At 37.7% G+C, this 16,411-nt stretch overlaps 1 protein-coding gene across 16 annotated transcripts in view; it reads left to right on the top strand.

The window, feature by feature from the left end:
• dab1a (DAB adaptor protein 1a) overlaps positions 1 to 16,411 on the top strand; it is a 394,224-nt gene that overhangs the window by 271,948 nt on the left and 105,865 nt on the right. For all 16 annotated transcript variants that reach the window (XM_058379226.1, XM_058379225.1, XM_058379227.1 and 13 more), the window contains one exon: positions 5,221 to 5,424. In XM_058379226.1, coding sequence (XP_058235209.1) covers positions 5,358 to 5,424 — 67 coding nt within the window. In that variant the 5' untranslated portion in view covers positions 5,221 to 5,357. The remainder of the gene's footprint in view (positions 1 to 5,220; positions 5,425 to 16,411) is intronic.

The following is a 16,411-nucleotide window of genomic DNA, read 5'->3' as shown; positions in this document are numbered from 1 at the left end:
GTCATCGGGACAGAGCTAACGTCGTGTTATCTCCCCTCAGACATCAGATAGTGTCTAGCGTCCTCGGGCCGAGCCGAATGCGTTAAGACAGGAAAAAGAAAACAGCGAAAGAGATTTCGGTTTGTTTTGCAGGCACGGAGGAGACATTAGTCACCGGTGTCTCAGACAGTGTAAAGCCAGACACTTCTGCTTTTGGCTGCTCTCTTCACTCTGTCTCAGAATATGTGGCATGTCCCGGAGGAGACCTTAGCCTAGATTTTAAAAATAGTTTCTCGCCTCAGGAGAGAAGAACATAGTATAGCTGAATGTCTAGTGTGTGTGTTTGTGTGTGTGTGTGTGATGGATTCCCTTGAAAGATTGCTTTAGTCTATTTAGAGGCTAATACTTTAGCTTAGGTTGTACTTTTTACATCCAAGTGGACGTCCGTCACAAAGCCCGCGTTCCTCTTGAAAGGTTTTTTGATGACAGAAAGCACCTTTTACTTGCTAACCTGTCATTTCATTGCTTCTGAATTTAAACAACGGCAAAAGGAGAATTGGCTTGATCAGAAAGGTAGGATATTAGAGTGACAGGAAGCTGCCCACACAAGGGCTTTAGCACCGTGGAGAACTCGACATCGATTACAGGTCGGGGGCGAGGAAAGCAGCTTGTTAGCGTCAAACAAGGAACAGTGCATATAGAGAAATCAAGTGAACATGTTTTTTTAAATTTGTCGTTTTATTTACACACCATCATTCCATTAAACATGCCTGTTATAGGATTAAATTTCAAGTACAGGCTCAGAGATGATCCCCTTTCTGTTTAGCGTTTAATTTGTATTATTACTACCTTTTATTATTATTGTCATTATTTCTAACCTTATACGCCATTTACATCGCATTTATTTGTATTCACTTCCATCATAAACATTTGACAGAAGCTCGATCCTGAGCTCGGACTCTACCCAGGGTTCCCTGATCTCCTCCGTTTCTCTGTAAAAACACAGACTCAGTCATCACATAGATAAACAGTGATAGATAAACAATTATTTAAAGAGATTAAACTAAACAAAACTATGTAACATGCTACTGCATGACCGAATGATCTGGCTAAGTAGCTAAATGTTAATTTGGCTTTATACCATGTGCAAATTTGACTTGATGTCATCGTGTCTGAGACGAGGCTGTCGAATATCGGATTAGAAACCGATGCTCTTTTTCGATATAGAGCCAGTCTTGATATTTTCTTTGGATGTGTTTGAAGGTGTGTCTGGGACTTCTATTTATGGCTGATTTGATTGTTTTTCATTTTAATTAAAAATCTTTGGTATTCATTAACAACGCTACTCACGCCATAGTGTGAGTCACAGCATGCAGACAGACGTGTAGAAATAAATATATATAGAAATATTGTGTGAATTAACCTAGATCTGTCTTAATATTAATATTTTGTCTGTCCAATTACCAAAAAACCCAAATGGAATTAATTAATTGGGCTTTTTTGTCTTTTCTTAAATATCTTGGGTCTTGTGGTCATTTTCCGTGTTAATTTTTGCCCCAAGCTTCCATTAATTTCTGACCCTGATGTAGACCCTGTCCTAATGGTCTAAGGGCTTTTGGGATGGTCTAAAGTATTCCTTTTGATTGAGCTCATAGTTCTGTAAAATGGTAGACACTAGTTTGATCAGCTTAGCATTCTGTAATTATTTTCCTGTCGTACCAAAACACTAGAAAGCAGCGAAGAACAGAGGGATACCTGCACGATATCTGAGCACTCTCACCACAACCGTGAGATGATTACACCTCTCACACTGTCCTCTGCTTTTTTGTATATGATGTGAATCACAGCACAAGGTTTGGTTGAAGCGAACTCCAGACTATTTTTGAAAGGAACTTCTGATTGTTCCAAAAAACTTCGAATCAATCAATGAGTCCAGAGCATAAAAAAGAGCATAAGAGTTGTGCAATTGTGTAAAATTGTATAGTTCCGTGTGACCTCCTGCAGGATCAAAACACCATAATGTTTAGCTATACCATAAAAATGGTTCTACGTTGTACTATAAAGGGTCCTTCAGTTTGTTCCTCTGAGAAATTCCTTCAGAAACCGAGATTTTAAGAGGTTAAAGAAACACATTCTAGCCTGCTTTAGGAAGTTAACAGGTTCAAACCTGCTTTTCTTTTAAAACTATAGTATAAAAATGTACAACACACTATTTGGCAGAACTGCCCTTTTATTGATAGCAGCAGATGCTGGTCTGTAGAGCAGCAGCAACCTTTTTGCCCTCTTTCTGACCCAACAGTGTTTTGGTTCTTTTGCCTGGAAGCAGAAGTACATCTGCGCCTGCTGCTCCCTCGTTACCCCGAGCTTACAGAGGGTAACTAAAAAGAAAGAAAAGAAAAATAGACTGATCTTCAGTTTTCAGTGGATTCTTGGAATCTGCTCTGGACTTACTGATTGACTTACTAAGGACACTGTACCTTCAAAGAAAAAAATATATTCATACGTCAGGAGATGTTTTAATGGATTCTGATTGGAACGAACCAAAGAGGACCGTCAAGTAATCATGTTTTTATCGAGACATTTCAGTTTAAAACCGAAAAAATCTTTCCTTGATTCCTCTAAAACTTAATAACTGAGTATGGCTCAGAACCAGAAACCAGGAGAACTGAACAGAGAGACAGGTGGACTAAAAGACATACAAAGCAGATTGATAGGTAGCTTTCTTTCTTTCTTTCTTTCTTTCTTTCTTTCTTTCTTTCTTTCCCTCTCTCTCACCCTGTCTCTTATTTTCTCATTCTCTCTCCCTTTTTCTCTCTTCCTTTCTTTCTCTTTCTCTCTCTCGGTCACCTCAACCTCTCTCTTCTCTCGCTCAGTGTGTTTGTCTCTCTGAGAGATAATGGCAGTAATTGGACGGACTTGCAGGCTCTCTGTGTGTTTCTCGCAGATAAAGTGTGCTGTGTGATTCCCTGGGTGCTCGGCTACACGCTCTCTCCATTTGGAATTAAACGCTCTCCACACAATGAGAGGCATGTGGCCAGGCTGTGGCTCTGTCTCAGGGCTCCGCGTTCCAGCTCTGGCGACGAAATGGCTGTGTAAATCCTCTCTGCTCCGGCTTACACGGCAACACTTCTCCAAACTGCTGGAAGGAGCACTAAATCTTAGCACACTGTCCCGGATTTGTGAGGACTTTCCTTTCGAGGTGCAGCTCTTCGCTATATTGTGTGTGGGATTTAAGTTTTTGTTAAAACAACATGAGATAATTCCTCATTTTGTGGGTGCTTGCCTCAAACTAATGATCTGGAACGTTTCCAGAAACGAAAGAAACAAACCAAAAAACCTGCTTGAATAGTCGTCGTCTTTGGAACTGGTTGGATAATGGTAGCTTTTTGCTCATCATCAGCGTGATTGTAAGGCAGGATGCATGCTATATGCTGCTCCCTGAACTTTCCTCATATTCTGCTTGGTGTGTAGCAAAGCTTTTGATCTGTCATTTTACAGAAATGCCACCATGCCACTGAGACCAATTAGCAGATGAAAGGTGACGCCTGCTGCCCAAGTGCTACCAGGAGTCGGCTGAATGGGCGTAGGAGTGAGGGCGTGGGGGCTTATCGGAGGTGTCTCAAAGCGAGTTTGGCTCGGCTCCACATTCTAGCGCACTAATGACAATTAATGAAGTTACTAGAGGCATGAAGCAATTAATGGACTTAATGATTTTAAGCATGAAGCCGAACTAGACATAGTTTATGCATACTGTATATACCCAGTGCCTGCCACATGCTAGCGCTTTCCCTGCTCTAATGACGTCATTGGTTTCCACAACACACATGTATCATGAGGTGGCTTACTGACCAAAATAATAAAAATCGATATGGCTGTGTTCTCTGTCCACATTTGTGATGATGTAAGATGATGCAACAGAATCATGTGAGTCGGAATCCAGTCCAGTGCTGCATGGAGCCGGAAAAAACACACTCGGATTCGGACAACGGCAAACGTGACCAGTGTGAAAACCACCTTAGGCACCAGTTTCATCTCAGGATCAGCTGTTAATAAGCTGATTAGTTGTGTTAGAGCAGGGGAGAACACTAAAATGTACAGGATTAGAGGAACCAGGAATATGTTACAGAATCTGAATGATGAAATGTAAAAATTAGATCTAAGATGAGTTAAGCTAGAAAGACAAGGAGTCTTTTGGATAAACAGCTAAAGTGTAACACAGTGGCTGAAATTCACCTGATATCAATTCCTAGTGCTAGGTTCCTCTGAATAGTGCTAGTTTCCTTTGGCTAGCGCTAGCTTCCTCTCAACGTATTGTTCACATTTCTTAAAAAATGGCCGAGGTGTGTAAGGAATTATGGGAACAAAACCTTCATATAGTACACAAGTGCTTAAAAGTGTTATATTCTACTTGTCACGTCACACCCATCTCCGCACTCCGATTCCCAGTGAACATCACGGCCTGCAAACATGGCTGCCCTGGACTACACTCCGTACAACACACGTCCACGTCCCTGCTCTCGGTCACCAAGCTACTAATTGAACACACTCACAGACTGTTTAAAAGAGCTTTCATTGATTCTTTGTGCTGATTCACCCAAATGAGGATGGCTTCTCTTTTGAGTCTGGTTCCTCTCAAGGTTTCTTCCTCCTACCATCTAAGGAGGTTTTTCCTTACCACAGTCTCCTAAGACTTGTATTAGGGATAATACAAATAAATATAAATATAAGTCTAATATTAATCTTGAACTTTTTGTACTATATTTCTTATGTTCTGTAAAAAGCTTCTTTGAGACAATGTCCACTGTTAAATGCACCATACAATTAAAACTGAATTGAATAGAAATGAATTGAATTGAATTGATTTACTGGTTTGATAATAGCTTTTGTCCTACATTACCTGTGTTTTGCCGTAGCCTCTTTTGTACTGCTTGCTCACCTCCTGGCATATGCCTGATTCAGATTTTTCATAAAAGATCTCTCTTACCTGTATTTGAATCCTGTGTGTATTTCGTGACACTAACAGTCTTCTCAGGATCTCACTAAAAACCCTTAAAGTCTTCATCATATGGGGAAAAAAATATGTTTTATGTTTTTTCCCCTTTCTTTAAGATTCCTGTAAGGAATTGATTATACCTGTAGTGCTCCATTATGACTGATTGAAATTATATCAGGTAGAAAAGATGGACTCTTGATACATCTAATGAATAAACATCTTTAAACTTTACTATGTTGTGTGTGCAGCCACTACAGGGAGAGCTCGAGATGCAGCGTCGAGGCTAGAGGCAGCGGCCGAGTGAGAGCGAGGCAGCGGGGAAGCCCCTCTGGATGAGCCAGTCCCAGGCACCCAGCCGCACAGTACAGGAATATAACCACTTAATATGTCAACAGAGGCCGAGCTCCAGCCTGCTGCCAGACCCAGCGTCAAAAAGGATTCCAAGAGGAGAGGTAGGAAGCTGGCAGATATACAACAGGTCCACACACACACACACACTCTATGTGTGAATATACACTGACTGGATATTATTAACTCATCACTACTGACTGAACAAGCTCACAATGAGTTTTTCTATCCTGAAATGGGAAATGCAGACATGGTCTCGGTGGCTGTTCAGTGAGTGTTCCAGCGGTTCTTCAATTGATGACCATCATGGGTAGATGAAGCATACCCAAGGGGTCTTGGATTATTTGATTATCTATCTATCTATCTATCTATCTATCTATCTATCTATCTATCTATCTATCTATCTATCTATCTATCTATCTGTCTGTCTGTCTGTCTGTCTGTCTGTCTGTCTGTCTGTCTGTCTGTCTGTCTGTCTGTCTGTCTGTCCCTGATATTCTGATATACAGTGTGTACTGCTAGTGTGTATATTAGTATGTATGATAGTGTGTATGCCTGTTTTACAGTTTATCAAAGATATGTAAATTTCAATTTCTGTAATGTTTATTAATGCACACCTTGGATGGCATAGCTAAGCAAAATGCTGACATAGGCATAGTAGATTTGAGAAGATCGGATTAATTATAATAATAATGAGAAAACCAATCATTTTTCTGAATGCCCTTTTCTTCCAAACATATTTATTACTCTAATATATTGCTAATAAATACATACATCTATTTAAGTACATACTACACTATGAGTTGCACTATTTTGGCTAATAAAGTGGGAAACTGGCTACTAAATTCATACCAGCTCATACCATTTGGTGTGCTAAGATCATTCGAGGCCCTGCATGGACTAAAGGATTGAGTTGCTTGTTTGGATTGTAATACAGCCATTTGGAGCAGAAAGGCAATCATATTCATGGCATGAGGACAAATAACATGAGCAGTATGGCTATGACAGTCCTGTTCCTGTGGCTTTATGTTCTTACAGACTTGGAGCAGCTCTAGCTATCTCAGCCCTTATTTCTGAAACTCACACATTTCTGAGGCCTCCCATGAGGACAAACACTCCAAATGGAATGTAGTGTGTGTGTTTGTTTGTTTGGTTCAATTTGACCTGCTGGGCCAATCCCCTAATGACTACTGAAAAGCATTTCTGTGTCTCGTCTGTGTCGCTGCCAGAGTACTGAACGCTGTCTCAGAGTGATGTAATGATGCCCAGGCTATATCAGTAGTTTTGAAGCGTCATATACTAAGACTATTCATTTACTAACATATTATTAGCTACAGCATTTTGTCAATTAACACAAAACCTAAGGTCTAATAAACTATTACGCTGTATGCATTATAACATGTAGTAATATTTATACTGATGTCACAGACATCAACTAGTCGAGGTAGTGGAGAAAACACTGAGGCTCTTCTTCTTCTTCTTCTTCTTCTTCTTCTTCTTCTTCTTCTTCTAATTTTTATTATTATTATTTTTATTTATTTATTTTTGTACTGTTCATATTTTATTATTATTATTATTATTATTATTGTATTTTTATTTATTTGCTCTTCTTGTTCTTATTTTTATTATTATTAATTATGTTTGTATTTTTCATTATTTTTTGCTCTTCTTCTTCTTCTTATTATTATGATTTATTTTTTGTATTTTTCATATTGTTTTGCTCTTTTTCTTATTTTCTTTTGTTTTAATGGATGTTTTTCACCTTGATATCATTTCCTATAAGTAATTAGTTTTTGCTTTAGCTATGGAAAAGAAAACTACACAACTCAGTGACAATAAATTCTCATTATGGTTTGAACCAAGCACCGGTTGTACGCATGTAGGCTCTATTGTAAAAACAAGGTGATGTTTTTTTACAACATATTCATATTAACATGATAAATGAGATGCTTTAATGGTAATAACAGCAAGCTTGTCCTGAAGTAATAAGATGCTTTTATAATAATAAGGATATAGTAAAGAGATTTACTTTTTTCCACTAGGCAGCGGTGGGCTTCTGTACTCTTGTCTTAGTTCTGCATCAAATTATCAGTCACTCTAAAAGCCAACATGATGTTTAAACACAGATCTGATTTAAACCAGCATGTTACATCTGAGCCTATGTGTGTGGTGAAGTGATGCAGACAGTTGGTGTGAATTCCGGAGGTTATTGATACTGTGGGTTGTTTCAGTCTTACATTTTGTGACTTCGCTGTGTTTGTCAGACAGGCCTTGAGTTGGACACATGTGCCCTAGGGCATGCTCTTGTTTCATGCTGTAACCAGCTGTGTAGCAGAGCCCTCTTGTGATGTGCCACCTGTCCCTTATTGCACACCCATTGCTCCAGTTAAGCTCCATTTGGTTTTCAGGATTCACAAGGTCAGCCTTGGTCTGGCACAGCTGATGCGTGCACGCTACTACATTTCATTTTGTTCGTAAGGATTTCAAATAGAGAGCCATGTGTGATTGGGCAAGTCAGCATTCCAGGGCACAGCATCCAAATTCTTTCCGAGTGACTGAATGATGCCTATTCCTGTCCACTTTATTCTCTGAGCTGATTTGATTTGTAACTCTGTGAAATAACAACGTGGGTCATGTTTGTTGTGATGAATTGTACGTCAGTAAACAGGACTGAAAAACTTTTTATTTGCTTCCCCACAAATTTTCTGTCAAATTGGCAGATCAGGATCAGAGAAAGAAAACAAGGATGGATAGACAGCTGCAGGTGTTCACATGGAGCGAACAAAAATAAGTAAAAAGACAGAACGAAAACACGACGCTGATATGGACGTGCCTATATCACAATTACAAACAGCTGCACAGATGTGTTTATTACATTGCTATCGGGATGTATCAGCTATACAAAAGTCTGACCATTAGCATTTTTTTTTAGTTAATACTTGCTACAGAAACAACTATAACAACCTCTTGGGTCCAATTTTAACAGAATTGTAACTCAACAAGTCTGCAATTCATTACAGGTCAATGCAATAAGACACAGAACTGGTTCTGTGAGGTGCAAAAAAATCCATAACTCATGAGCTCAAAAAAAAAAAGTAATATGAAGTAATAAAGCAACTTTTAACACACAATGTGCTTCTGTGTAGCATGTGATACTCTAGGCTACATTATTATTATTTTTTTTGGAAGCCATTATGTCTAATGACTGCTTTGCATGCTCGTAGGACAGCTAATAATTATGTAGGAATGTTACAGAACATAGGCACTCTGTGGTGCAAACACTCGGTCCGGAAGATGTCCAGTGTTACAGGAGGATAATAGGACAGCGTCATGATAGGACTTGAAGGCGGATACAGGTGCAGGATTTTATTGTGAACAGTGTGAATAGAAAACTAAAACTGTGAGTAGAAACAAAACAGAAATAAATACAGGCTATGAACAAGGCTACAGAAAAGCTTGACAATAGGACAGTGAAACACAGGAAGTTATACAGGACTCAGCATCAGGGTGAAACAGGACACAGGTGAGTGTGTATTTTTTATTTATTTTTTTTATTTTTGTATAAGTCAAACAGTTTGCATTTGGCAATGCCTACAAAGAACCATAAAAGGTCGAAGCTCAGACAGCTGAAATGATGAGTAATAGGCAAACTGTAGATATAAATAAATAAATAAATAAATAAATAAATAAATAAAATAAAATATTATTATTAACAATAATTATTAATAACTAATAATAATAATTATTATTATAAATATGATTATAATAATTAATAATAATAAATAATAATAATTATTATTATTGATAATAATAATAATAATAATAATAATAATAATAATAATAATAATAACAACAATATAGTAACAGCAGGTGATAAAGGCTCAAATATCAGAAAAGGCAAATTAGGTGTGAATTAACACTAGTAGAATACACACATTTTTCTGAATTTCCTGAATAAAAGATTTCTCCTAGAAATGATCTAAATCTATATCATTTGAGAAATGTGGCACACTGTCCTCATACATGCTGCTGAATTATTCCAGAGTTGGTTGATAAACACTAGAAAGAAGTCAAGTGCATTCCACATCCTCCACAATCACCAGAATTTATCCTTATTGAGCCTTTCTGGAAAGTCCTGGAGCTCAGACTGCAAACCATTCAGGATTTTTAAGATGGCTGGTCAGGAGATAAATGCTGATTGTACGTGCCCTTTGATATTTATTGATGTCCTGTGTTTCTGTTTTTATTTTTTTTCCAATCCCCATACTGTATATTGCATATATTTGTAGAAAGAAATATTTCAGTTAAAAAGTGAAAATGTTCTGGATACTATTGGCAGGTTGTTTCACAAAAAAGTGTTTCAGGTAGTGTATTTTAACACACAAAAAAAGATAATGTGAACAAAATGTGAACACACTCTGATTTAACTACTTCCTATCCAATTCAACATCTCCCTCCTGCTCTATCCATCTCTAAGGAAGCATCAATCATCCTTGACAGCAGCGGTTATTGCTAATGACTCTGACCCGCATTGCTATTCCCATGGAAACCAACCCAGTCTGAACCACGTTGTAATAACAGCTGCCTCTATTCCCATGGTAACCATTATATTACAACCTGTCTCAAACTCGTAGCTCTACCAGCAAAGTAACCTTACTGCTACTAATGACCTCAGTGGCTCTGCACTTCAATATGCTACGTGACATGTAATTAAGCCTTCTTCTCTTTTATAGCGCCGAAGCTACAGTGCGTTAATTTACCGCATTAGTGTCACATGGTGAGACTACGTTACCCAGCATGCATGGCGTATGCACTCATTTAGAGACCCAGGAGTAGAGGTTCTTAGCTGTGAAGTATTCGTACTGCAATGTTTCTACATTGTCAGCCATCTGGCTATTGAGCACAGCTGATACACACTCTCTGAATACACAAGCATGAGTGAGATGGACCCACACACACACACACGTATGCACACACGGGATGGCTTTCAAACATGCAGTGAAATTAATTGAGGTATAATGAATGAGCATTTTATGTGCATCCAGATCCCTGAGGTCTGTACAAAGGGGCACGATAATATAAAAGGATCTCACACACAGAAACACAGTGAGGCTGCTCTTGGGGCTGGATTTAATGAATATGAATGTCATTGATTCACATTGGAATGTTGAGGAGGTGAATGCAGCCAAAGACAGTTAGAGATGCAGCATGACTAATAAACAAAGCCTAATGAAAACAGCGCTGCTGAACCTCCTGCTTCCTCTCACTTGTTGCCCTCGGTTCTGATTTCAGAAAGGGAAATAGGTCGTTCATTTACTTCCATGTTTAAACAACGGAAGAGTAGATGGTTCCAGTGCGGCTGTTATAATGTTTAATGATGAATTCTTGCATTGTTTCTGGATATTAAGCATCGGTATAGAGTTATATAAAATACGTAGGAGCGTGGGAAGGTAAAGCAATGAATATAGAGAAAGAACCAGTAACTATATGCACATACACTTATTTATTTAGACACTTTCACCCAAAGAGATGTACAGATGAGGAAGTAAAGTATCAAGTATATATCAAGCAGAGGATTGGTCTGGCATCAACAATCATGCCACAGACTAAATCACTGAGGTGAACGTCACTGGAAGCTGCTGTTTGTATCTATATGATGAGATATGTAAGCAGGTGTACCTAATAAAGTGTCAGTGAATGTATATCTGTATGCACTAAGGATTGTAGGTGAAGAAGGTATGAAAAGAAAAATTCTGCACTCTGACCGAAAAATAAATAAATAAATTAAATAAAACAGGATTTTAGAAAAAAACAATTATTTTTATTTTGACATATATTTTTATATAATTTTATAGAAATATAAAATAGATATACTTTTTATATTTTTATAAAAAAAAGGTAACTTACTTTAAAAGGCAAATTTCTTTAAAATATTTTTATTTAAAAAAAAGTGACTGACAATAAAGGACTAAAATGTGTGCTGGTCTGTGGTTTTCAGAAATACACAGCATCACAAGTTCACCATGAGAGAAGGTTTTTCTTAGACAACAACACTAATAAGTGTACTCATAAGCATCAGTGTGCACACAATAATGAATGCTGAGGCTCTTTGTAAGCCTGGAGTTATACTTTCTGTATAACTGCATACATCTGTGCACACAGCTGTGAACACATCTGCATACCTGTGGTGTATCTGGAGGATTAAAAACTAGATCAACTACCCACTAGGCACTTGGTTTCCACCAGGAACTGAAAATATTAACCATTTGCTTCCATTTATTCTGCAGTGGGGGTTTCTTTTATTTTTTGTTTAATTTTTTTATTATTTTGGAAGTGGTGCGATTTCAGTTGCACTGGAACTAACGATTCCCATGAGTCGATGCATTCAATGCATTTGGGACCACACTTCCTTAAGAGTGAAAGTAACTTGCATGTGTGTTTTACCAATAACATTGTCATTAGATTCTACAAAACATGTGTAGCATGAGGGTGGGGATTGTTGTGAGGCACTGAAGAGGTGAGATGTCTTTCAACAGAAATAACGGCAAAATAATAATAATAATAATAATAATAATAATAATAATAATAATAATATATATATATATATATATATATATATATATATATATATATATATTATTAGTAGTAGTAGGTAGATAGATAGATAGATAGATAGATAGATAGATAGATAGATAGATAGATAGATAGATAGATAGATAGATAGATAGATAGATAGATAGATAGATAGATGATTATTTTCTCACATTTTCATGATTTGTACAGTTTGCTGCTGAGGTTGTAGTATCTGGGCCTCACTGTTTATGTTGGTATTAAATTGGTTTGTTTTATACACATTTAAAATCAGAAGCAGACTCATACTACAAACTAATAGCAGTAAATCATCTAATGCTAATCCAGTTCCAGTTAGCAAACAGTTTATCCTGAAGATGGTTTTCATTTTTAGCATGAAGCGAAAAAAATCTCAAACATAATCCGTATATTTTTTTATTTGAACGATGGCGATGTGTAGGAAAGCATAATCATTCATAAAATAACACACTGAACAGTGGAAGATATTGTGTCAGTGTGTGTGTTCACATGAATGGGCCTGTGTTACCACTAATCACACTGATATTGTTTAGACAGTGTTACCCTAATCAGCAGAACGGAAAGGATTAATTGATTTATTTCACATCTGCCCTTTTCCTCGTGTGCTCTGCCTTTCAGGATCAACCAGCGGCGGTTTATTAAGCCGTGAGCTTGTTCGTTAAGCTTCCAATTTATCTCTCTTCATCACAATCTTCCATTTCCTTTTTCATCCTCATTCATACGTTGTCGCGCCCCCCCCCCTTTTTAGTCAATGCAGCTTTAGATTCATGCTCTTGGAAGCTGCTGCTTTTTGTTGAACATTACTTTGTGTCATGTGTAGTGTGGCTATATAGACAGACGGATGACAGAAGAGAAGCTGGAGTGATGGAGATGTGATTCAGAGTCAGCAGAAATGTTGCTTTTAGAGTAGTGCACTGGTTAGGAAATGCAAATCTGGCATGCAGTCTCGATGCTGGAACTGGAATAAAGATACAGTAAAGCCGTATTGTAGCCAAGACACCCCTAGCCTTGCCTAATGATCGGATCTGAAGTCTGGTTTGGCAGCTGAATTTCACGCTAGTAGCAGAGAACCCCAGCAGTGATCCAGAGACCTCAGCTGCTGATTGGATAATTAGTAAGAAGACTGAATGAGATCTGAAGGATTTGGCTTGTGTAAAGAGTGGAGTGGAGTGCAGTTCGAAAGCTACTTAATCAGCTCCAAAAAACAATCCTCTTAAACCTTTTCAACTCTTTACGCAAGCCTTGTTTGCATCAACAAAAGCCAAAGCCAGTCAGAGTAGAACAAATTTCAACAAGTGGATCATGAAAGCTTTGCAAATGAGATTGATTGGTTTAAGTATTTAAGAATGTTAAAAGGACAAGAGTAGTCATTTTAGGCACTGCCCAATGGACACTTACAAACACTAGCACTGGACACTAGAATTTATAATGCATTATGGATGCATTCGTAGCATTATTTATATTTATATATACAAATAGCATCTTATTTTTTAAAATATGTTAACGATCTGAAGTTTATCATTGAGGGTCTATCACTTTGATGTATTTTCCTCAGTGTACAGATTGCGTTTTGTCACGAGTCAGACTCACAAGGTGGGATGCATGAGCATGGCAAAAGTATTGGAACAGCCTCGAAAATAAGAACCAGGACAAGCAAACACTGGCACAGCGAACAATCCAAAAAGACAAAGGTCAAAAGGGATAAACAGGAATATCAGAGCTAGGGAGAACTGAAAACTAGAAAATCAAGGCTTTGTAACATCACAGACCTTATAGAGTGTAGAAACCCAACATATATAATTGGACAGATGAAAACAATTAAAAGAATTGTGACTGTGATTGTGGGAGTGAAGGTTACTGCATGGTGGCCATGTTTGTTAGACAAGGTGAAAATCTGTGACTTTATGCAACATGTCATAAGGTGTTATATAAGGTATTATATACGAAAGAATCTCTTCTATATCTCTTCATAAAATAGCACTTGTTATACTTATAGCTTGCACTGAGCAGGTATAATGATATTAAACCTGGAGTTGAGCATAAAACAATGTTTTTTTTTTTTGTTTCATATAATGCATTATTAATGTAACTGAAGCTTCCTATAGTATTGTATATGTACCTATGAGTACATAGTCAGGTGTTATAAGTTATTATGTATGATACAATACGTACACTTACCAAGAAGCAGTTAGAGAAATACTCAAAGCAACCTGTTTGGTATCAACAACCAATGCTACGGTCAAAATCACGGAGATCTCATTATTTTCCTCATTCTAATGGTTACTGTAACCATAACCCCGATGCCGACCCATAATCTGCAGGATTTTATGCATTGCATTGCTATCACGTGATTGGCTGATTAGATTTACATTTACTTGAACATTTCTGGCATTTGGCAGACGCCCTTATCCAGAGCGACTTACAATTTATCTCATTTTATACAACTGAGGGTTAAGGGCCTTGCTCAAGGGCCCAGCAGTGGCACAACCTTTTAATCAGTGGTCTAATGTCTTAACCACTAAGCTACCACATCTCCCATGAATAGGTTCCCCATGAATGAATTGCATGAATGAGTATAATAAAGTGTCCAGTGAGTGTATGATATACTTTATCACATTAGATATGTCTTTATCATCCATTACCATTAGACCAGGCTCATATTGTTTCCCTCCTTCACTTATATCAGCTTCTCCGTAATTGAGCCAAACAGCATGTTTGCCATTGAGGTCACTCCTGCCCCTGATGCCTCTCTGTAATTAAAATGCCATTTAATTTATGTGCTGTCAACTCCCTCTCTGATTACACACGGAGGCCAAGGGGCGCAAGAAACAATTTAATTTTATGTTTTGTATCTCATTCCGTAACCTTCATGTTTACTTTAATTGACGTAGATTGTCCAGCGTGACCCTCCTCAAATGATGGCCTACAGGGTGCTGTAATTAGAATTCAAAGACAGCGGCAGAGATTGGAGGACAGTTAGTATTTCTCAAGTCTTTTCACACTTCATCTATTCAGGAGGACATTAAAAGCTTAAATAACTGATTGTTTTCACTATGTTGGGGTCATGGGGTCAGATGGTTGAAATGTTTAGTCTGGTGAAATGTGTAGTCTCACTTTTTAGCTTACAAGCTTACAAGTTTATTCAAATGTGTTTGTAACAGGAAACTGTAAACTATAAAAGACTTGCTCAAGGCTTGCTGGTTAATATAACTGTAATTAGTACAAATTATTGGTGTGAAATCAGATGTAACAGAACCTGTAAGTGAATTTGTAATTCTTGGACTTTTCAGTAGGGCTTTTCACACTGACCTTAACGTCGTTCTAAACTCTTTTGACTCGCGTTAGAGGAACGTTTGTCACTCGTAATTTAGAAGCGGGGTTTGCACGGCTTTTTACCCAGAATTCTGAAACGTTGCTGTGAAGCATGAGGGCTAGCAGCACTTTTGCAGTGTTAACTCCACATTGGGTGTCTGATGCTAAGTGTCTAGCCGTAACATTCTAACATCACATCCTTTCACACTACACACTTTTCACTGCAATCAGCAATTGAACACTTAACAAAGATGGCAGTAATATCCATTTTGTTTTTCACAAACTTTCATATTATATCTTTCAATATCTTTTATACAGTTGCTGTAATTAGAATTTAAAACCAGGATACACATTTCTTCTGCAGATTTGTAACTCCCAGTGACGTCCGACAGATCTGCAGATGCTGGTGCGACCACGTGACAAGGCCGTGTTCTTTCATCTAACCTTTGTACAGTGAATTGTAATAGCGCTCTAAGGAGACCTTTAGCACCGGCCTCGTAAACTACTTTATCCTTATATGTGCAGAAGGTCTTCCATTTTAGAGGCAATATTCTTCCTCGGAGGGTGAAAATCAAACAAGTCTGCAGTTTCCCCTGCAGGGAGCTTCATGCCTCATTCCTTCAGACCCTTGGGTCTGTCTCTCTTTTTTTTGTCTCTCTCCCTCTCCTCTGCTTTAATTAAACGAGCGTTTACGTCTGATTTCTCTCTCTGACAATCAGGAATAATTACACCACATTACAACACAGCCTGCTGAGATGGGTAAGCAAATAATACACAGTAGAAAGACAGTTTGGGGTGTGTGTGTGTGTGTGCAAATGTGCATGCGTTCACGTCTGTGTGTTAATCCGCTGGCAGATCTTGAATCAACGTGCAATTGTTAAAGTGTCAAGGCAAATTTATTTGGTTGTGTGTGTATGTGTGTGAGATCTGAATGCTGAGAGCTGAACCTTATTCTTCATAAACATCTGACATTTTTAAAATGTTATAATTCTTCTTCTTCTTCTTTATTTATTTATTTATTTATACTTTCTAGCCCTGCATATATTTGAGCATATACAATATATATACAAACACAAACACACACTCACATATATATATATATATATATATATATATATATATATATATATATATATATATATATATGGTTCATATAGCTCAGTTCTGTAA

The sequence above is a fragment of the Hemibagrus wyckioides genome, linkage group LG25, assembly GCF_019097595.1.
Source record: "Hemibagrus wyckioides isolate EC202008001 linkage group LG25, SWU_Hwy_1.0, whole genome shotgun sequence".
Lineage (NCBI taxonomy): Eukaryota > Metazoa > Chordata > Actinopteri > Siluriformes > Bagridae > Hemibagrus > Hemibagrus wyckioides.
The sequence above is the reverse complement of the archived record's forward strand: the minus strand, read 5'-3'. Positions and strand labels throughout refer to the sequence as shown.